Source organism: Calliphora vicina, chromosome 2 (genome assembly GCF_958450345.1).
Source record: "Calliphora vicina chromosome 2, idCalVici1.1, whole genome shotgun sequence".
Lineage (NCBI taxonomy): Eukaryota > Metazoa > Arthropoda > Insecta > Diptera > Calliphoridae > Calliphora > Calliphora vicina.
In genome coordinates this window covers 93,783,293-93,806,798 of record NC_088781.1, presented here as the reverse complement: position 1 = coordinate 93,806,798, position 23,506 = coordinate 93,783,293, and the positions used below count along the sequence as shown (strand labels likewise).

General features: G+C 30.0%; 1 protein-coding gene across 1 annotated transcript in view; it reads right to left on the bottom strand.

Moving 5' to 3' along the window:
• LOC135951780 (uncharacterized) overlaps positions 1 to 23,031 on the bottom strand; it is a 50,449-nt gene extending 27,418 nt beyond the window's left edge. Inside the window, exons 1-2 of the mRNA XM_065501503.1 lie at positions 22,828 to 23,031; positions 6,888 to 6,999 (exon numbers count right to left, since the gene is read on the bottom strand). Of these exons, the coding sequence (XP_065357575.1) occupies positions 6,888 to 6,999; positions 22,828 to 23,031 (316 nt within the window). The remainder of the gene's footprint in view (positions 1 to 6,887; positions 7,000 to 22,827) is intronic.
• Positions 23,032 to 23,506: the final 475 nt, after the last annotated feature.

The window sequence follows — 23,506 nt, the reverse complement described above, 5'->3', positions numbered from 1 at the left end:
CGTGATAATTATATAACTTTAAGAAAGGCATTGTTGGGAAAAGGAGTTGAAGTGTTACCATCATATGGCTCAATTCAGGAAAAGAAAAAGAGTATTATACCATCACCTATTGAAGTTACTGATCGGAAAGCTAGAATTGGACTCTCCACTCTACTCGAAAATACAGCATTAAGAATTGCTTGCGACTTTTCTACAGAACAGCTAAACAAAATAAATACTTATGATCTGCAACTAATCGGTAAGTGGGGATGTGATGACTTATCATAACTTTCGGAATATAAGCAAACTACATCGAGTCAAACATCATCAGAGTATAAAAGTGTATTTATGTCATCATTGGTTCCATTAAGAATTCGGAAGTATGCTGCCAGTGATTCTCCATCAACTAGTTTTGAGGATATATGGATTAATTCAACTCCTGGATCGAAAGCCTTTTGTAGGCCAATATGTTTCGAATATACAAAAGAAACAAAGATTACGACACAAGATTTGATCAACTTAACTGAATCTGAAATTAAAGACTTGGTACCGGTTACAATCCAAATAGCTCAATATTCCTTCAATGTTTCTTTTAATATGAAACTAACGATGATCGATGGAAAAGTCAGCAACGCCATAACAGGAACATCATCTACTTGGAACTGTTCCATATGTGGTGAAAAAAAATCGGAATTTTCGAATATATCCAAGGAAAGAACAATTAACGAGGAAGTGCTCAAATTCGGAATATCTCCTCTACATGCCCGTATAAGATTTCTTGAACATTTTCTACATCTGGCGTATGATTCAAAATATAGAAGCATACCAGAAAATATCAATAAATCAGTAAATAAAAATGAAGAACTGATGGAAATGATGGAAATGAGAGCCACGGAGAAAAGAAGAATTCAAAAAGCAGATTGGATTAAACATTGATAAACCACTCGTAGGATATGAAAGCACAAATGATGGAAACACAGCTAGACGATTTTTCAAAGATTTTGAAACAACCTCAATATTATTTTAATGGCAATAAATAGTAAGCACAAAGTGAATGCAACAAAATTTGGCGAGTATTCCACAGAAATTTCAAAACTTCTATTACACTGCGGAACAGAGATTTTGGTGCCCGACATTTGAACTACCTTTTGTACACGTTGATGAACCCTCATTACTATGTTATACTTGTTTTTTTCATTGAATACCCTATTTTTTTTTGTTTTACTTCAAAATTTTGGGTAATGCAATTAAGAATGTGAAATTTGTTTAGCATGCGACTGGTCTACTTAAACATATGCTTCTTTTGAGTATAATAATTCTAATGGATATTTTGGCATATTTATTTGATCTTTCGGGAAAGTTGAAATTTGGCTTTTTTAGCTTTATCCTTAATAAAATTGTGCATTATGAAAATTTTAAATAAAAATTTATCACTGCACATTTAAGGCATTATAGCGAATATAGTTTTTAATTAAAATGAAAAATTAGTTAAAAATTTAATGAAATATTTAGATAATAAATATCCCGAAATTTTACATCCTAAAAAACAATTTTTTTTATAAATAAATTTTTAGGTAGTCATTAGTCTTATTTTTTAATATACATTTAAACCTAACTACAGCAATGTAAATACTTCATTTGACGAATTTTGTATTTACGTGATTTACAAAATGGGCCCTTTTTATTTTTTTTAAGAAAGCTTAGGTCTTTTCCTAAGCGACCTATATGGTCGCTTAGTGGGATGTGAGTGGGATATCTATCAAAAAAAATATTTTGTAACTCAAGATTTAAAATTTTTGAATTTTTTTGCAAAATCAAAAACTTTGTTGACTTTTTTTTAAAAAAATGGACCCATTTTTTATTTTTGCTCAGAAGAAAGCTTTTTTATTAATTTTTTTTCTCAAAAGAAAGCTTAGGTCTTTTCCTTTAAAACCTTTTTGGTCGCTTAGTGGGATGCGAGTGGGATATCTATCAAAATAAATGTTTTGTAACTCAAGACAAAGGTTTTTAAATTTGCACTATTTTAATTTTTTTCATATTTGTGTGTAAACCTAAAAATTAAACTTACGCAGAGAAACTAGACACATTAGCCTTTCCGATGGTATGTAACATACCCAACTAAAATTTCATAGCCTCGATACTGTAATACCCATAATATGTTAACCTCAGGAATAAAAATCACTTTTTTTCTATGGAAATGTTGAATAATTTAATTTTGTTATTTATTTGTAATAATAATTAATTTAATATATAATAATAATAATAATAATAATAAAAAGATGAATAATTTAGTAAAATTTAATCTTAATCACAATAGATCAATTTATATAATAACTATTTTTACACTTAATTTATGAAGTTTTTAAATTTTCAAATATCCATACTTTTATCCTCCTTATTTGTCACCTTTATTAGCTGCTTTTTTTTGTCAATCCTTTCTTGGCGTTATTAGATTCAGCTACTGATTTCGCTGCTGGCTTCTTTTTTGGCTTTGGAAAGAAATCGCATTGAGTAGATGCAGAAAACTTTTTTAATTTGAGTCTTCCATCGACAAGCGGTATGAAAGCATGGTATTGAGCAGTGCCATCGATTGTTACCGCAGCATCGAATCTGCTCTTTAGTGTTTTCAATGTTTCCTCATGATCCTCTTTGCTACTAAAAACTATTTTAGTTTCTTTACAATAATTCTTTGCCCAATGGAATAAAGCAGTCGCATCTAAGATGCGATCTTGATGAGAGCACTGGAGGCTATACTTCGCTGCATTTCTTTTGAGGTTTGCTCCAATACCATCACATGCTCCTTTACCATGAGCAGTAGGATGAAAATGCCACTCAGCTGGCATTCCAAAATCTTTTTCATGAGCTGTAAGATTTGCGAAGCGACTTTTGTTTTTAAAATGTTGACGAGCTCCGTCCGAAACGTAGTATACCTTTTCTACTGTAAATTTTGATTTTAGATAATTTAGTATTATCTTCTGGTACTCATAAACTGCAACGGTGTCATGTTTTAAATCGTCGGATATGATTGCAATACTTTTGTGTTCCAGGTTTTCTTCTTTCATGTAGTAAATAACTACTGTGAATATAGTTGCTTGGTCGTTATTGAAGTGGAATGCTTGTATGGAATCCTGAAGAACATATTTATAGTTCTCTGCGAAATCAAATGAAATAATGAATTCACCAGACTTCAAATGTGTTTTCAAGTCCTTGAAGAATGACCACTGCTCTTTGACTAAAAAGTCATGGGTTCTCAAATTTAGCAATCCTCTACACAGTTCTTCCACAAAATCATCCACATTTAAAATTATGGTTTTCAGTGTGCATCTTTCAGTCTGAAGCCAAGATTCAAATTTTAACTCCTCAATACATTCTCGATCAAAAGAGTTGATTAAATTTTCTTTGATGGATGTGGTTTCCGGGCAATTTGAACATTCACCTAAGTGGCAAGAAGTTGTAGCATTAGGGCACATAGTCAATTTAAGGCAATCGCGGTAATGGTGTAAATCTTCTGATGAATCATCTTTTAAGTAATTTAAGTTGATTTCCTTCAACATCAATTTAACATTTTCATGGTAAATACAAACACATACTGTGTGAGTTCCGCTGCTTCCTGCCAAAACGCAATGTTTTGGCCTCAGTTCTGTAAATTTTGTGAATCCAATTTTGACATCCTCGTATTCAGATTGAAATGTTGCGAATAATTCATTCAGGTTACAGAGAACCATTCTCTTCTGCATTTGAACTTTCTTGCCATCGATTCGTACAGACATCCAGTCTTTCATCCCTGGCATCAGGCGACTCATATCATCTCGCTGATAAAACTGAGTTATTAGAGATTTAGTATCGCACTCCAAAGTTTTCCCCTTCTTTTTGTTTGGGAGTGTGAGAATCCCATGCTCAGCAACCAATTGTTTAGCAATTCTTGCTTTTCGTTGAGACGTTCCAAACTCAGTCATTGTTTTTGCAGAACTCCATGTTCTTGGAGCAAGCGTGAGAAGTTGAATTCTTTCAGCTTCACTCTGTGACGTTTTGTATTTCTCTTTTATTTGTTCAAGAACTTCTACTGCATCCTTATGGTATTGGTTTCGACACTTATTCGTTGAATTTGAAAAGTTAGAATAACCATCATCATCAACAGTTCTGTCTTCATTCTCGGAATTACTTTTGTCTTCATCTGGAATAACTTCAACGCAAGGCTCATTACTATTCAAATTCGGTAATTCGTTCAACTTTCCGAGCTCTTTCCTGCATGATCCACAAATTTTCAATCGTTTTGACAGCGTAGGGAATTTTTTTAATAAGCCGTCGGAAATATTTCGCATATCTGATGATCTGTGCTTCATTTTGTTAAAGGGATTAAAACAAAAAGACGAATAAATTTCATTTTCAACCTTAGCCTTTTTAGAAGTCGTAGACATTTTGAATTTTGTAAGTATTTATGTAAATAACACACGTCTTAACTTTAACGCTGTTTCTAAAAAACTGATTTCCGTATGTCTTCAGAATGACAATAAATAGTTTTTTAAGATCATATAGGTAGTACGTTTTAATGAATGAGTCTAAAATCTTTTATTAGGGTCAAGAAGGGCTTACATACTAAAGTACCTAGTTTAACCAAATGTTACAAATAATAATAAAAATAAACCACCATATAAATAACCTACCTGTCAACTTCTACCTCTCCACCCACTTCTTAAAGTCAAATGTCATAAAATAATAAATAAACTGGTACTTCGGAGAAGGGCCATAAAATATTTCCACTTGATTCCAAAAATTTGTTTCTGGGGCACCTGATATTTTAACAATGAAAATCACGTGCGCTGAAAACTACCTCTAGGATTGACTAAAAAAGCCGCAAGATACAAAACTCAGACAAATTTTGGGGGTGGAAAATTAATAGCGGTCGGCCTCATATTGCACCTCTCCAGTGGCTATTATCGGTCAGTTGTTGTGGTTTTTATTTTTAAGGTTTTAGAAACACTTACACACAAATATGAAAAAAATCAATTTAAAAACATTTGTCTTGAGTTACAAAACATTTATTTTGATAGATATCCCACTCGCATCCCACTAAGCGACCAAAAAGGTTTTAAAGAAAAAGACCTAAGCTTTCTTTTGAGAAAAAAAAATTAATAAAAAAAGAGTCCATTTTGGAAAAAAAAAGTCAAAAAGGTTTTTGATTTTTCAAAAAAAAGTAAAAAATTGTATGTCTTGAGTTACAAAACATTTTTTTTATAGATATCCCACTCGAATCCCACTAAGCGACAAAAAGGGTGTTAAAGGAAAACACATAAGCTTTCTTCTGAGCAAAAATAAAAAATGGGTCAATTTTTTTAAAAAAAGTCAACAAAGTTTTTGATTTTGCAAAAAAATTCAAAAATTTTAAATCTTGAGTTACAAAATATTTTTTTTGATAGATATCCCACTCGCATCCCACTAAGCGACCATATAGGTCGCTTAGGAAAAGACCTAAGCTTTCTTAAAAAAAATAAAAAAAAAAATAAAAAGGGCCCATTTTGAAAAAAAAGTCAAAAATATTTTTGATTTAAATTGTTTTAATTTTTTTTTCGAAAGATTGCATAAATAGCTATCTAAACTATTTGGGACACATTTTGCTAAGAACAATAGGTAATAAGTTATATGGATAAAAAAAAACATCTGTTTGGCCAAAATGTCAAATTTTGACCTCCTATAACTCAGAGAGTTCTTGACCGATCTTGTTGAAAAATGGTGTCCGAATTACTATCCAATAGAACTAACATTGGTGCAATTTCATCGCGATCGGAAGACATCGATTTCAAAAGTTGGTTCACTTGACGTGAAATGCCCCATATATAAAAATCTTTGAAATCGGATCGCAAACAAAAATTTGGCATCATTTTTAATTTTTGATATACCCGAGGTGCCCGACTTTGGGGCATTGTGGCTCGGCCCCCCCTTGGTTGTTTAAGCCCAAATTCCAATTCAAATATAGCCATGGGAAATTTTATTAAAATCGGGCTATTCGTTTAGAAGTTACAGATTTATTTCTACTTTTTTTTTTCAGATCACCCACTACGCGAAGGTGAAAGGTATAAAAATGGAAATAATTAAAATACAATACATATATTATGATAATGTATAGAAAATAATTATAAAAAGCGTTTAAAAAGATTTCCAAATCGTTTTATTTATAAGGCTTTAATAATACCAGTCTTCGAGTATGCACTTAATATAATGAAACGATTTATTGATAAATTGAAAGATTTTGAAGAATGAAAATGAATTTAACTGGTCGAATACAAATTATCTTTCTGCAAATAGTATTTTGCGGGAGCAACGGCTGAATATTTCTGGACGAAATTTGTATAACTGATTCACAGAGGGTAATTTAGATATTATGATAGTTGTAGTTTTTAGGTTTAGTTTTAAATAGATTTCACAGTATTAATTAATGTAAGTTCGGGAGCAAACACTGTTCTACCTTTGTAACATTTACATATGTTGATTTTATTATAATTAAAATAATACTGTACAATTTTAAGTTTTTCAAAAAACATATTGTTATTTATAAAATTTTGAATTCTCAATATATTTAATAATTTAATTATATCGATGGCTTAATATAAAAAATGCGTAACTCGATTTTTTGTTACTTTACAGGAGAAGGAAAAAAATTAATAAAATCCATCAAATTTAAGACACATAAAAAGTTTAAATGCAATTTTTAATAAGAAGAGACATCACATTTAATTTCTTATTTAAAATTTATTTTTTTTATTTTAATGAAGTTATTTAATATAATTATTTTTTCATTGAAATTTTTGAAAATAAAAAATTAGTTACGCCTTTTTTATATTAAGCCATCGATATGGAAATTTATGTGTATCTTATAACTAAAGTATATAATAAACATAGATATAACTTACTAAAAACATTCCAGGACATTGTTTCATCAGGTATAATTCCAGCGCCACACAAAAATAAACCGAATACAATAAACACAATGCCAATGTGCAGCATCCCAATACTGGTTACCACCTTTCAAATAAACAAAGATTGATTGATATATTTCATAAATGAATTACATATTCTTAAATATCGACTATATACATTAGGGTGGCCCTTAATAAACGAAAGTTGGATTTTGGCTATTCTCACCCCCCAGTTTGGTGAACATTGGTAAACAAATCATCCAGAAAAAATTTTAGGTAAATCAGTTGGGGTTAAGACGTGCAAGCCCTCTGAAGTTTGGAGATGCATTTACAAGGGGAAAAATGATTTTTTTCAGTTTTTGTAAAAATTTTGGCCTTAAGAAATTACTTTTGCAATTAAATTTAAAATAATAGAAATGTGTACGTAATTGTCGTTCTAATGAGACATAAAAAACAGAAATTGGTCAAAAAATGTTAAAGTTATTAAAAATTCTCCAGGCCATTAACTAGAACAAGAAATATTTTGATAAATATTAAAATAAAAGCTCATTTTTACTTAAAATATATCCATATTTACTTGCATATGAGTTTTTGTCTTCATAGGATACCGCTCATATTCGCAGGTATGACCAAAAAATTAAAAATTTTTAACGGCAGTTTCAAAACTCGATTTTCAAGTTTTTAAAAATTTTGTTAAACAAATTTCAGAATTTTTTAATCATCTCATTGGGATTTATTAAGAATATAATAGGGAATAAAAATGTGAAAAAATTATGAAAATATCTCTTATAGTTTTTCAGTACCTGCGATTTAAATTTTGAAATTTTCCAAAAATCTCCAAGACTTTATGTTATATTTTTCTTAAGTTTCATCAAAATCGGTCCAAAAATTAATAACATTTCGCTATATTTCCATTAGAAATTCCAAATATTGAAAAATTTTACCTTTGACCTGCACGATTTACGGGTTAACGTTTTCCGATTTTAGGAAAACTTTCAGACTATATTTAAAATTACATGGACTATAATATTCTGAACACATTTTACTTAACATTAATAACAGTAAGAAAATTGGGCTCATTAGCCAAAATATGGCCAACAAAGTGTTTCTCGAAAATCGCAAAATTTATATCATATTTTTATTCCATATTATATTCTCAATAAATCCCAATGAGATGATCAAAAAATTCCGAAATTTGTTTAACAATATTTTTGAAACTGCCGTTAAAAAAATTTTATTTTTTTGGTCATACCTGCGAATAGGTTAACGATATCCTACGAAGACATAAACACATAAACATGTAAATATGGATATATTTTAAGTAAAAATGCGCTTTTATTTTAATATTTATCAAAATATGTTAATTTTGTTCCTACATTTCTTGTTCTAGTTGCCTGAGACACGTTAATAGCCTGCCGAATTTTTAATAACTTTAATATTTGTTGACCAATATCTGTTTTTTATGTCTCATTAGTCCCGGTCCACACTGTGAAACATTTGCTGCAAAACATTTTTAAATTCTCTTTTGAAACTGCATTCGTGTCCACACAGTGAAGTTTTTGCTTTTCAGATTTTGACATTTCTGTACAGTACGAATACAAACGAATAAATGTGGATGACATACTCAACAAAAACTTCATGTACATGAAACAAAGTTCCCTTTTTCATTCATCTTTCCCCTTTCATCATCAAACTCAAATGTTTTGCAGCAAATGTTTCACAGTGTGGACCGGGACTTAGAACGACAATTACGTACACATTTCTATTATTTTAAATTTAATTGCAAAAGTAATTTCTTAATGGCAAAATTTTTACAAAAACTGAAAAAAATTCATTTTCCCCTTTGTAAATGCATCTCAAAACTTCAGAGGGCACGTCTTAACCCCAACCGATTTAACTAACATTTTTTCAGGATGATTTGTCAAAATCCAACTTTCGTATGGCCATTCCAACTTAACGTACATATACATATGTACGTTACATAAAATTCAAACGGCCCACAGTGATTTATACGCATTTTATTTTGGAAAGTACACACAGACTCAAATATGAATAAATACCACAAATTATTTGATTTTTTTAAGATAATGAAAATCCTAATTTAAAAGTTTCGGTTTGGGCTGAAGATGGACTATAATGATTTTCATGATCTCTTTTGAGGCTGTGTGTAGCTCGGTATTGAAGATATCTTAATGTAATTTTATTCAAAGCGGAGATGATTCCGAGTCCTATATATTATGAGCTGCTGAATTCTGTCCAGATCATAACGGGGACCAGATCATCACAGCGATCATTGGCCGAAAAACGCTCAGAATATGCAGTCAGACATGAAACTGTAATATGTATTCCATCATGACAACACTCGGAACAGAGTATCCGATATTGGCTTGATTCGTTCTAGGCCTAAAAATATTCGTTTTGGGTCAGAATCCATATATTTTGAATAAATTTATATTAGCGGTATTCACAATGTAGAGTTCTTGGACTAGTAAAAAAGCATAAAAGCTATTTATTGACAAACATTTCAATTTCTAATGTATTTTGTTTTTATTTGTTTGATATTGTGCTCTTTTACTACATTACCAGGCCAAGTACTATACATTGTGAAAAAAATTGTACAAATGTTTCAAAATAAAAGCTAAAAATTAAAAAAAAAAACCGCATTTTTAAGCCATATACTAGGGTATTCAATCGATTAACCGTTAATCGGTTAACCGATTAATTTTGGACGGGTAACTGTTCGAATAATTTAAAATAAACGATTTTCAATTAACTAATTTGTGTCGATTAACCGAAATTCCTTTTTTTTTTGCTCTTTAACATATTTATTGGTATTTATTTTTCCATTTAATTTCAATTCAAATACAAATTACATATTTTTTCGAACATCCAAGAAATATGTTTAGAGAGTATAACAACTGACATATTTAATTTACATGTATTTGAAACTTTGTATTTACATGTATAGACTTTTTTGAAACGAGTTTTTTATTAAAAGTATTCAAAATCTAAAAGAATCCAAAAAGGACTCCAATGGTACAATGATACCGAAATAGAGTTTTTTCCAAGTCAAGTTTTATTAAATCTAAAGAAAGAAATCGTTTAAAAGGAAACAAATTTTAGTTTTTAAGATTCCAATCTTACGGGCTATTTATGGTCAATCATTTGTTACCAAATGTGTAAATAAAAATCAAAGTATTTTCATTTTTATTATTATTTACCCAACGTTTCGTTTGTTTGTTTCAAACTTCTTCAGGGGTTTTCTTTTATTGTTGAATTCTAGCGACAAAAACATATAAATATTTTATTATAAATCATTGAAAAACTTAATATATCACAGTTCAACTTACGAAATTCTATTGTTTACATTGTCAATTAACTTATTATTTAAAAAACTGGACTTCACGACACAGAATTAATAAATAAATAATCATTACAACACAAACATATACTATAAGTCAAACTTAATACTAATATCACAGAACTTCAACTGATTTAATAATTAAATATTGCAGCGGAATATTGCAGTTTTGTGTTATCCTTGTCCTCTTTCGTGTTCATTGTATTGTGTATTTTTTGTTGTATTCTTAAGCTTCCAAGAGTGTATCGTTTGTTCTCTTTTTGTTCTCTGTCCAATATCTTAATATTGTCAAAATCCATCTTATGATTGCACTCCTTTACGTGCAGAGATAATGCCGTCGTTATTTTTCCTTTTTCAATATCTGCTTTGTGTTCATTAACTCTCGTCCCCAACATTCTCTTTGTCGTACCAATGTAAACCAAGTTACATCTCTCCCTTTCATTACCGTCACATTTTATCTCATAGACCACATTATCACTCTTAAGTTTGTCAATTTCCGTTTTGTTGTTTGTAAATAGATGCCTCAGTGTCATATTTGATTTGTAAGCTATTGTAGCATAAACCATATGTCAACTATACCGACAGAATATTGAAATGCAAAAGATTAATATCATATTACAGAAACGACAAAACAGTAAACACTTTGTGTGTTTTACTAATCGTTACTTAATTTTTATGTGATTCTTGCGTTCAATGTTCTGTCCAACTGCTACATTCTCCACTTTAGGTTAAAATGCAATGTAAGCATTAATTTAGTATATAATCAATAAAATTTTAATAAATGGACACTCTTTGCATTACCAACTCTGAGCTGTAATTTAGCTCGAGCAAAGTGGTATAAAAATAAAACAACTTTTGATTTTCTTCTCTTACATGGCGATCCTGCCAGTCTTTTGGAGTGCTAGAAAATAAAAAAAGCACCCAAAAGCATATTGGCATATTTTTGATCCTGCCTGTCCTTCGGTGTGCTTAATATTAGAGCACCCAAGGAAAAATATTGTTTACAAATTGTAATATTTTATTTACACCAGTCTTTTGGAGTGCTTAACAAACAAAAAAAAAAGAGCACCCAAAAGTAATCTTGTGGTTCCTGGCGGACAGCCAAGTCTCCGCCAGAGGTTCTGTACGGCCAAAGTACAGAATGAGATCGCCTGGCCCAAAGGCGATCACTATAGAAGAAGTCCTAAACCAAAGGAAGATCCTGTCATGTGGTTAAAAATCGACCGGATCGATATCCTTCTAAAAGCCTCATCAAAATAAAATGTATATAAAAAGAAATATAGAAAAAAATATGTATATAATAAATTTAAAAAAAAAACTACTGTGCATCCATTTGCACGTATAGGGTCAGTAGGCGTTAACCGCCATTTGACAAAAATTTAACCATAAAAATATAGAAAAAATAAAATGTAAACTATAATATATAATAAATAATTTTTAAGAAATAGAAATTAATTACATAGTTCTTATTAAGTCTAATTAAGTAAAAAAAAAAAAAATTTTTAAGGTCCTTTGAAATAGATTAGAAAGGATAAAAAAATGCATATTTGCACAGAAATAGTAAATCTTACAAGATCATTAGAAAATGCATACATATCTGACGGTTTGTCATGCGAATTGGCAAGTAAATATTCTACACAGGTTGCCGTAAAGGCACTTGCTAAAAACTGCACCATTGATAAAGTTAAACTTATCATGGAAGCAGGACAGTTTAACAGCATGAATGAAGCTGTCAGTAAGTTTGTAAACAGCTGTACCGAGGCAACAGGTCAGCAGAATGCCATACTATACTATGGCCAAAGACAGAATAATTATGATAGGAGAAGAAACTATAACAGAAATAACAATAACTTTTATGCCAACAATGACTTTAAAAATCCGAATAGAAACGGAAATAATACTAATAACAGCAACAGAAATAGATGGCGACGTGGTAACAACCGCGGAAGTTATGTAAGAGCAGCCAATCTATCTGATAGCGATTCGGAAAACCCGAACGCTCAATAGGATCAGAACAGTGTACAATCTTAACCTCAACTTTAGCATTTTCATAAGACTACAGATTAATCAAACTAAAGAATTATTAACATTGCTATTGCAGACATATCCTTGCTAAAACACCAATATGACTTTAAAAAATTAAATACTAAATATATAACAAAATTAAGTGGAATAGGTGAAGGCAAAATTAGATCTCTTGGTACGTTTTTTTTTTTATCTAAGATACAAGTAGTTTTTAATACCTCATAACTTTCACGTTGTGAGAGATGAATTCACCATACCATGCGACGATATTATAGAAATGGATTTCATTAAAAAATATAACTGCGTTCTTGAATTCAGCCAAGACCAGGATTGTTTTATTTTAAGACCTGAAAATGTTCCACAGCAGATAGAAGTACCAATTATAAGTGCTTACAGCGATATTACGTTGCCTGCCAGAGCAAAGGTGATTCGTCAAGTAAGATTCACTCATGCTGAACAAGAAATAAATTGTTCCAAATCAGGAGCCCCAAGAAGGTGTATTTAAAGCTAACACGTTGGTTAAATCTGACAATGCCTTTATTAGGATTTTAAATACCAATGAAAAGATAATTATGTTGCTGATGCATTATCACGTATATCCATAAATGACTTGAAAAAAATAAACAATGAAAATAACAATATATACAAAATAAACACACGATCAATGGCAAAAGAGTCACTTAAAAAGTCTCCAGTTACAATAAACAAACGGCATTTAGAAAATGAGAAGCCCAATATATTTGTACCAATTATGAATTCTGACGTCAGAAAATTTTGTAAGCTAAAGATTACCCCACAAAAGTTTTATATTAAACGTGGCAAATCTGCATTAGCATGTATACAAATGAATGAATTGTTTATTAATGGGAAATTTGACTTAGGACAATTTTTCCCAAGGCTCGAAGAAGTGGCCGGTAAACTAAACATTAATAAATTACAAGTGGCACCTAGTGAGAAAATGTTCGAATTTATCTCTATTAATGAATTTAAAGAAATGGGCAATAAATTATTAAAATTATTAAAAGTAGCGCTACTTAATGAGGTGATCCACGTAACAAGTGCCAAATTAATAACAGAGATAATGAAACGATACCACGATGATCCAGCAGAAGGAGGACATTCTGGTGTTTCAAGAACTCCTAATAAAATAAAAAGATATTATTTCTGGAAGAATATGACTCGTGATATTACGAAATATGTTAAAATGTGTCAAAAATGCCAGTCGGCTAAAATTACAAAACACACAAAAATGCCATTGACTTTGACAAACACACCGACTAAACCATTTGATACGGTAATAGTGGATACTATACAGTCAGCGTCAAAAGAAAGTGTACAACTTGTTTTTACATTTAAAACGTTTTATTTACATATTAAAAAACAATTTTTTCTCAAGTTCTAGTATATTTAACAAAACACTTAATTGTTCTCTTGCAATATATAAACAAAAAACTAAACTATTTCAACTGCAACAAAAACAGTAACAACAAAACCAAAAATACTCCATTTTTAACGCTTCAGAAAAAAGTGTACACATTTAGAATTGCAATAAGATTTTTCTAGCTACATAAAAAAATATATTGTTATTCTTTATTTTTGCCTAGATTATAATTTTTTGTGGATCTTGCTGCTAGTCTCATGAGATTTTAAGATAGTAGCTTTTCTTGTTTGATCGCGAGAACTTTAAAACCAAAATGGGAAAACAAACTGCAATTGAAACAAGAAAGTAAGTCACAAAATTTAAAAATGAAGGCAAATCGTCACGTGAAATCTCCCATATAATAGGAAGAAGCCATAATACTGTAAAAAAAATTATAGACAAACAAAAAAATTTAGAATTTTAGAAGATCAGCAACGTGCCGGAACACCAAAACGCCTTAACAACCTTGAAATACGATCGATTGTGAGAGCAGTGAAGAAAGTATTCACAGTAAGTGCAGTAAAATTATGCGAAGAATTAACAGATTCGTCTGGAGTGAGAGTTAGTAACAGTACGGTTCGCCGAGCGCTACACCCAAATGCTCTATATGGTGGAGTTCCGAGAGAATAACCCCACATTTCCAAACGAAATAAAGAGCGACTTCGAGAATTCGCAAACAGGTATAAAAACCAAGAAAATTGTTTTGGAATAATGTGCTGTTTACGGACGAAAGCAAGTTTGAGATTTTCGGAAGTAAAAAAAGGAGTAAAATTTGGAGAAGCAAAAATCAAGAGTTCGACCAAAAAATGTACTATCCACCGTAAAGCATGGTGGTGGTTAGGTGATGGTGTGGGGGTGTATGGCGGCAAATGGCATGGGAAAACTCATATTTATTGATAGTTTGATGAGCAAAACCGATTACCTAAACATTCTTATAGAAAATATGGAACCCATCATTAGAAAATTAAATCTAGACCGAACCTGGATCTTCCAACAGGACAACTATCCGAAGCATACTTCTTAACTTGTTAAAGAATGGTTGTTGTATCATACACCGAAACAACTGGAACAACCCCCACAGTCATCGAACATTAATCCCATTGAACATCTGTGGTAGCATTTGGACAGACAGATCAGAAAATGAAATATTACCAGCAATGACTCTCTACACGAAATCCTGCAGGAAGAGTGGTTCAAAATCCCAACATAGGTGACATCAAAATTGGTAGAAACAATGCCAAGGAGACTTGAAACTGTTTTAAAACCCAAAAGATGTCAAATAAAATACTAAACACGTTTTTTCTTCTAATTTCCCTAAACTGTACACTTTCTTTTGACGCGTTAAAAATGGAGTATTTTTGGTTTTGTTGTTACTGTTTTTGTTGCAGTTGAACTAGTTTAGTTTTTTGTTTATATATTGCAAGAGAACAATTAAATGTTTTGTTAAATATACTAGAACTGGAGAACAAATAGTTTTTTAATATGTAAATAAAATGTTTTAAATGTAAAAACAAGTTGTACACTTTCTTTAGACGCTGACTGTAGGTCCACTACCAAAATCTTATAACGGAAATTCTTATGCTGTCACAATAATATGTGACATGACAAAATATCTTGTAACGGTACCCATACAAGATAAAAGCGCAAAATCAGTTGCGAAAGCTATATTTGAACATTTTATTCTTAATTATGGTCCGATGAAGACGTTCATTACGGACATGGGTACAGAGTACAAAAACTCAGTACTTAATGAATTGTGTAACCTTTTAAAAATAGAGAATATTACATCGACTGCTTATCATCATCAGACACTAGGAACTGTGGAAAGAAGTCATAGAACCTTCAACGAATATGTAAGATCATACATATCCATTGACAAAAGCGATTGGGATGAATGGCTCAAGTATTTCACTTATTGTTTTAATACTACGCCATCTACGGTACATGACTACTGTCCTTATGAGTTAGTTTTTGGTAAGCTTCCTAATGGGTTTCAACAATTTAATGAGGTTCAATCAATAGCTCCTGTATATAATGTAGAAGATTATGCTAAGGAAGTTAGATATAGATTAGAAGTGGCACATAAGAGGGCCCGAGAACTAATTGATAGGTATAAGTTAAAATAGAAATTAAATTATGATAAGACATTGTTAGATTATACATTTAAAATAGGAGATTTAGTTTTAGTTAAAAATGAAGCAGGTCATAAATTAGATCCACAATATAAAGGACCTTTTGAAATTAAAAATATAGATTTAAGAAATAATGTAACAATAATAGATAAGAAAAATAACAAAGAGCAAATAGTTCATAAGAATAGACTTAAGATTTTTAACAATGAATAGAATTAAAATTTTCCATTATAAAGTCTACGTAGACATATTTTAAATTACTTATAAGATATATATTTTGTAATAAAATTTAATATTAAGGTTATTGTAATCATTTGTTAAAGAATGTCCATACACTTAAAAACTGTATGAACATTCTTCCGTAAAAGGGAGGTGTAGCATAAACCATATGTCAACTATACCGACAGAATATTGAAATGCAAAAGATTAATATCATATTACAGAAACGACAAAACAGTAAACACTTTGTGTGTTTTACTAATCGTTACTTAATTTTTATGTGATTCTTGCGTTCAATGTTCTGTCCAACTGCTACATTCTCCACTTTAGGTTAAAATGCAATGTAAGCATTAATTTAGTATATAATCAATAAAATTTTAATAAATGGACACACTTTGCATTACCAACTCTGAGCTGTAATTTAGCTCGAGCAAAGTGGTATAAAAATAAAACAACTTTTGATTTTCTTCTCTTATACTATTGTTGTTGTTTTCTCTGTGATCATTCTCTTCATTGTTTTTGTCTCCGTTAGTTTGGGAATAAATGGTACACTGTAAAAAACTTTCTCCTCCTCAGTGTCCGGATTTTTCTGCTGTCCCCCATATTTTAGTACTTTGTTGACTAAATTGTTCGTCATACATGTTGGGTAACTATTCTCTGTAAGTATTTTTCCTATTCCATTAATATTGGTTTTCCTGTATTCAACATCACTCATCTGTAATACTTCCCTTATTAAATTCGTCGCTGTACTTATCTTCATTTTCAATGGTTGTGTAGAGTTGAAGTTAACCATTCTACCTGAAGATGTGGGTCTCGTGTACCAATTTGTCCTTATTCTTCCATTATCCTTGATGATATTGATGTGCAGATACGGTATTGATATACAAAACAAATTTAATTATTCTTTTTTAAAAAGATTATTTCAGAAGATCTCACTAAAATCCTAAAAAACTCACATGCACGCAGAGAAAAAACATGGTAGGACATTGTTACGACAACTATACTATGTTTTTTGTAACAATATATTGTTGTCGTAAACATATAATTATTGTTTTAATTTAATTTCAATAATATTATAGTTACTATAAATATGAATATGGTTTTCGAACAACTAAATAATGATAATTAGGTAAACATATTGTTTTTGTGGTTGTACCATTAAATGTTAAGTTTATATACGCATAGTCATAATATGTTTAACATGTAAACAAAATATGTTTACTTTTAATAGTCTGTTTCCCACCATTTGTGAGTGTTGGTGTTTGTCTAAGCTATCTTATTTTTACAAGTAAATTTTGAGTGTCTGTAATTCCCATTCGCTCTAAAGTTTTATTTGTATATTATCTAGAGCGAATAACAATAAATTTGATTTTATCAATAATATTTTAATTGTGAATTTAGTACTTTAAAACTAAAACCTATTAAAATTTTGTATTTCCAAAAATAAATTTTAATAATAATATGATTATTTTGGATCATAATATGATTATTTTGGATCATAGTATGATTTCATTGTATCATAATATGATTTAATTGGGTCATAAATATGATGACTTTGGGTCATATTATGATAGATTTATATCATAATACATATGATTATTTCAAAACATATTATGATTGATTTTTATCATAATTTGATGAGCATAATATGTTTTGGACTACAAGCAAAAATCTGATCATAATATGTTTCTCTTAGTTTATGGTTACCACAACCATGTTTTTTCTCGCGTGTGTGTATACAAAAAGGATCCCATGTACCATATTTTCTACAGTGTTTAAAAAGCAACGATAACTAAAAATGTTTAACTATGTTTAAATTTTCAGCATTTATCTATTTTCGTTTTCTTGTTTTTTTCTAAAACTACTACGTTTTAAACATTTTTAACTTTGCACAATTTCGTATTTTACATTTTTCAACTTCGTATGGTTTGGCGTCTACTTTTAGCATCTTCCATATTTTCATTGTTTGAATTTTTCACTGCGCATATCGTTTGCAGTTTATGGTTTTCACGCTGCAATTTGTTTGCATGTATGATGTTTTTGTAGTAAATTTTTTGTATATTACAGTAGTTTTGACTTACCTGCCTTTCACTTAAGAGCATTTTGCATATAAGTGCACAAAACTTGTGTTTTGTATATTTATTTACCAAACTCCATATAAATTCGTTAATTTAAGTGCATTGTTCATACCTGCACATTTAAGATAAGTGCATACTACTTTTGGAAGCTATAACTGGTTTTCATGAAAAAAATTTAATTTAGCTGCCTAATACAAAATTAAAACAAAACAAATAAGAAAAATACGATTTTGAATGAAAAAATATGTTGTACACTTCTTAATAATTTTAAAAGTAGCTAAAATATCAATTTGACGTTATTTTTAGACGGAAAAATCACAAAGCTTCGTGTAAATTATTTGCCGTTAGCTGCTTTTTTGGGCAGTAAGCTGTAAATGCACTTACCAGCATCAATGAGCAGGTAAGTGCATTGAGGTTAACTGCATTTTTAACTTACCTGCACAAAATATCGTGCAAAGTTGATTGTGCAGGTAAGTCAAAATTACTGTATACACAAGCAATTTCATTTGTTTTTGCTAACCAAAAATATACATATATTTAGGCAGCAAATGTTTTAAAAATTAAAAATTTTCATTTTGTCTTCTAGCTGCAACGTAAAATATTTTGTAAGGCAAAATATTTTGTAAGGCAAAATATTTTTGGAAAAACTGCGACAAATATTTCTACCATGAAGCTTGTGCATATATGGCATTGGTTTATAGTTTGTATATTTTCAGTATTTGTGCACATTAATATGAAAACGAATCATAATTATTGCGCAGTCGGTAGTCAAATGTAAAAAACGTTTAACTAATTTTAAACCCTGACTGCTACCTTCAAAAAATAAAACTCTAAACAGAGCACTAGTAATAAAACATGAATTGTACTGCTCTACAAGAGTTTTGATTTATATTATGTATTTAGAAGTAGCAGTAACCCCCTGTCTATACTTGACAAATATTCATCATAACAATAAATGATATTTGTTGTCAAGACAAAGTTGTCTAATGCCCAGTTTTTGATTTGTTATTTAAATATGTATTTAGTTAACTTTAACTTAAATTTAAGTTGTATTTAAATACAGTTTGAGTTTTTCAGTGCTATATAATTTTTCTTATTTAAATAAGATAAAAGTATGGTAGCACTACTAAATATCAAAAATTTATCGATAGTTTTGCATAAAACAGCTGTTCAACCAAAACAAAAATTGATACATTTTGCCAAATAAGAAAAGAAGCTCCAATTGCCCTACATCTGAATTGTAGTTTTTGCAAGACGCTGTAAAAAAAATACAGCGCTACAATAGAGTGAAAAACACAAACATCAAAGGTCAGCTGTTAAAAACATATGTTAGTTTATGAAACTTAAATAGAACTTAAATGGGCAACGTTGGTATTTTCGTATTTAAATAGAACTTAAACATAATTCATACTTCAATACGAATTAAAAAAATGGCCATAAGCAAAAGCACTAACAATTTTATCATAACGAAGAAATAATACTAATAAATGGAGACAACACCTGATAATTTTTTATCTAGACAACCATTTTGAAGTTTATCATGATAAAAATTTATCAGGTATAACCAGGGAGTAAGGTATCAATAAGGTAGCAGTTGACGTAGTAGAATAATCAGCAGTTAAGTAGTACACTGGTGCATATTCCTATAAACGCACTTAATTTTTTTCTGTATTTTTGTTATATCTTTGTTGTTCTCATCCAAAATTTAACTTTAATGAGAGACAACTTAACGGTACTTTTTGGAAGTAAACCAGTTTTTTTTCTTATTCTTGTTGTTTGCCTTAATTATGCGATCAAATATTATTGGTGCTATTTTAAGTGGAAAATTTTTATAAACGCAGACGTGAAATTTGTTTTTAAAAAGTTACCAAAAATAAAATACTATCAATTTTAGTTTTTTTTTTTCAACCAAAGGTACGTTTCTGATAGTAAAATCTCAATTTACTACAACTTTTTCTATTTAAATCAATAAATTTCATCACTTTTAAAGATGCCCAAGGGAACTTTTTTGTCCGATCAAGAAAAGATTCAAGTTAAATTTTTTCACGACCAAGGATGTTCCAATAGAAAAATTGGACGTAAAATCGATCGTTCGGAAAGTGTGGTGCTACAAAGGGAAATACAAAACTAACAAGAAGACAACTTAATCTAATAAAACAAGAAGCAAACGCAACAAATTGAATTCCACACAAATAAAGAATAAATTTAATGTTCCAGTGATTTCCAAACACGTTGCACACATTTTACGAAACGATGAAAACATAAAATGGAAAAAGCCGAAATGTAAACCAATGCTAAAAAAGCCCCATAAAGAAAATCGTCTAAAATTCACATGGAAATATATGAAATGGACAGACGAGTGGAAAAAAGTAATTTTTTCTGATGAAAAAAAAATTAATTTAGACGGTCTTGACTCATACTCATGCTATTGGCACGATTTGAGATCAAATGATGTTCGGATGTCAAAACGTAATTTCGGTGGTGGCAGTGTTATGCAGTTGGCAAGTCGAAAATATGGTTTCTTCCGACAAAAATTAATAGTGCGATTTATAACGAACAATAGGAAGATGCTCTTCTCTCATTTATGGATGAAAAAATGGCTGAAGATTGCATATTCCAATAATATAATGCTGCAATCCATGTTTCTAAGCAATCGAAATCTTGTTTTAATGAAAATAGCATTCCAATAAGCAATCGAAATCTTGGTTTAATGAAAATAGCATTCCTCTGTTGGACTGGCCGGCTTGTAGTCCGGACTTAAACCCAATGGAGAACTTGTGGGGATACATGGCCCGTAAAGTTTATGCAAATAATGCCCAGAATGAAAGCATAATGACTGTGACAGAGCAGAAACTAAGAATTAAACAAGTCTGGAAGAAAAATTAGTGGAATCAATGCAAGACCGTATTTTTGAAACAATCCATAACAAAAGATCATCCACACATTATTAATAATTCTACAGTGGCCCATAAATTAAAGTGCGTTTATAGGAAGATACTCTTAAAAATGACTGTTAATCTCGAAAATTAAGTAAAAAAAATATAAATAAAGTACAAATGAATTTTTTTTGTAAACAATATTTTAAGTGAAGTCTTAACTAATTTAATAAACAAATTTGTAACCTCCTAAATATGTTCATGTTTAATGTTTACAATCTTTTTAAAAAAAAGTAGTGTGCGTTTATAGGAATATGCACCAGTGTAGTTGAAGTAGCAGTTGAGGTAGCTGCTACATCAACTGATACTTCTATTACTACTAAATTTTAAAAGTAGCAGAAGTAATAGAAAACAAATAACTCTGCTACTTTAAAACTTTTTTAAGGTAGCAATACAAAACAACTTTTAAATTTGTCATTTATTTCTACTACAACTACTGCTACTAAAACGTGAACGTAGCAGTAGTAGTAGTAGTAATTGATTGACACCGAATTTTTATTAATTTTTTAACTAGATTACTTGTGTTTTTTGGTTGCTACTGCTACTTGTAGTCTAGCTTTTTAAACACTATTTGCTATTATTATACCCTTCACCATGAGTGGCAAGGGTATATATAAGTTTGTCATTCCGTTTGTAATTTCCACATTTTTCATTTGCGACCCCATAAAGTATATATATTCTGGATCGTTATAGATAGCGGAATCGATATAGCCATGTCCGTCTGTGTGTTGAAATCAACTTTCCGAAGCCCCCAAATAACTTACATACCCGATTCATACATCAATATCTCCGAAATTCTTCCGGCTCGGTCGCTATTTAAAATCGAGAAAAACGGTATACAAATGGCTGAGATATAAGGAAAAAACTAGGACAACCTCGATTTTTGACCTATATCTGGATTACTAAGTCATTAATATAGACAATATGGATATCTAATGATAGATATTTCAAAGACCTTTGCAACGATGTATATAAGACCATAATAAGTTGGACATACAATGGGTCAAAATCGGAAAAAAATATTTTTTAACCCGAATTTTTTTCATCAAAATTTTTTTTTTGTCATAAATTCTTTTTCCAAAAAAATTAATTAAAGAAATTTAAAAAAAAAAAATTGAAAAAACTTTTTTAAAAAAAAAAATAAAAAACAATTTGGAAAAAAACAAATTTTTAAAAAAATTTTAAAACATTAAAAAAAAATGTTTATTCTGTTTAAATAAAAATATTTTTAAGTATAATTTGGTGAAGGGTATATAAGATTCGGCACAGCCGAATATAGCTCTCTTACTTGTTTTTTGGTTGAATTGTTAAGTTTTGTTTGTTTTTTATGTTTTTGTAAAAATTCGTGGTTGTATTTTCAGTTTAAAATTAAAATAGAATTTATTCGGTTAATCGAATAATTTTAAATTAACCGATTATTAACCGAATAAATCTCAACCCCGATTAATTATTTGCTCGATTAACCGATTAAACCAGCAACCCGATTAATTGAATACCCTACCATATACCCATTATTTACATGCACATGATTTTTCTTTATACATATAATTTGTAAACTAATTTCACATGGCCACATTTATACATATGTATGTATGTGCTGGTTGTGACAATTTTGTATGTGGAGTTTCCAAAAGCATTTTTTTGTTGGAAAAGCCTACCGGTAAATTTAAGTTCTAATATTAATGATTTTTGTTGAAATTTACCGGTAGGTTTTTGTATGTTAAATTATTTTAAATTAAAAAAAAGAACTAATAAATATCTACCTGACTATCCAGCCCCGGTCCCGGCTTAACCGTATTATGTGCTTGATGGAATTTACGTCGAAATGATCCACTCGGTGAATGAAATGTTTCTCCACTTTCGGAACTCTGTGTACTGTAACGTCTTTCTCTAGCACGTTTTTGTTCATCACGCCTCTTCCGTTGGCGTTTTATCGCCATGGCAGAATGTATACCCACTGCATGCATTTTAAAGCTAAATAATACAAATAAAAAATAAAACATTTATTTAATAAATATTAGCACTATGAGCAAGAAAATATTATTATCAATCAAATATAGTTGGTATGTTTCTTTTATATTTGTGATAAGGTATTTAAAATCATATTACAGTCAATCTCGTTTATAACGGACAAAAATGGACTGGACAAAATTATACAAAATCCGAATACTAAGATTTTATTCGTATTTATTTGCCCTTCATGAAACCAACCCATTTACATATATTTGCTTTACATATTTTTAAATATTGAAGACTAAATTAAACTATTGTACCCATAAGTATTCGAAAATAAGTCTTTTACTTTTGTAAACAAAATCGATTTTATTTTTGTTTGAAGTGTTTGTAATATTTTGGGAATTTGTATAAAATGTTATTTAAGAGACTCGTAAATTAGCAACCCGAAGAAACAATCTGAAAATAAGTATTAGAAAACGTATTTTT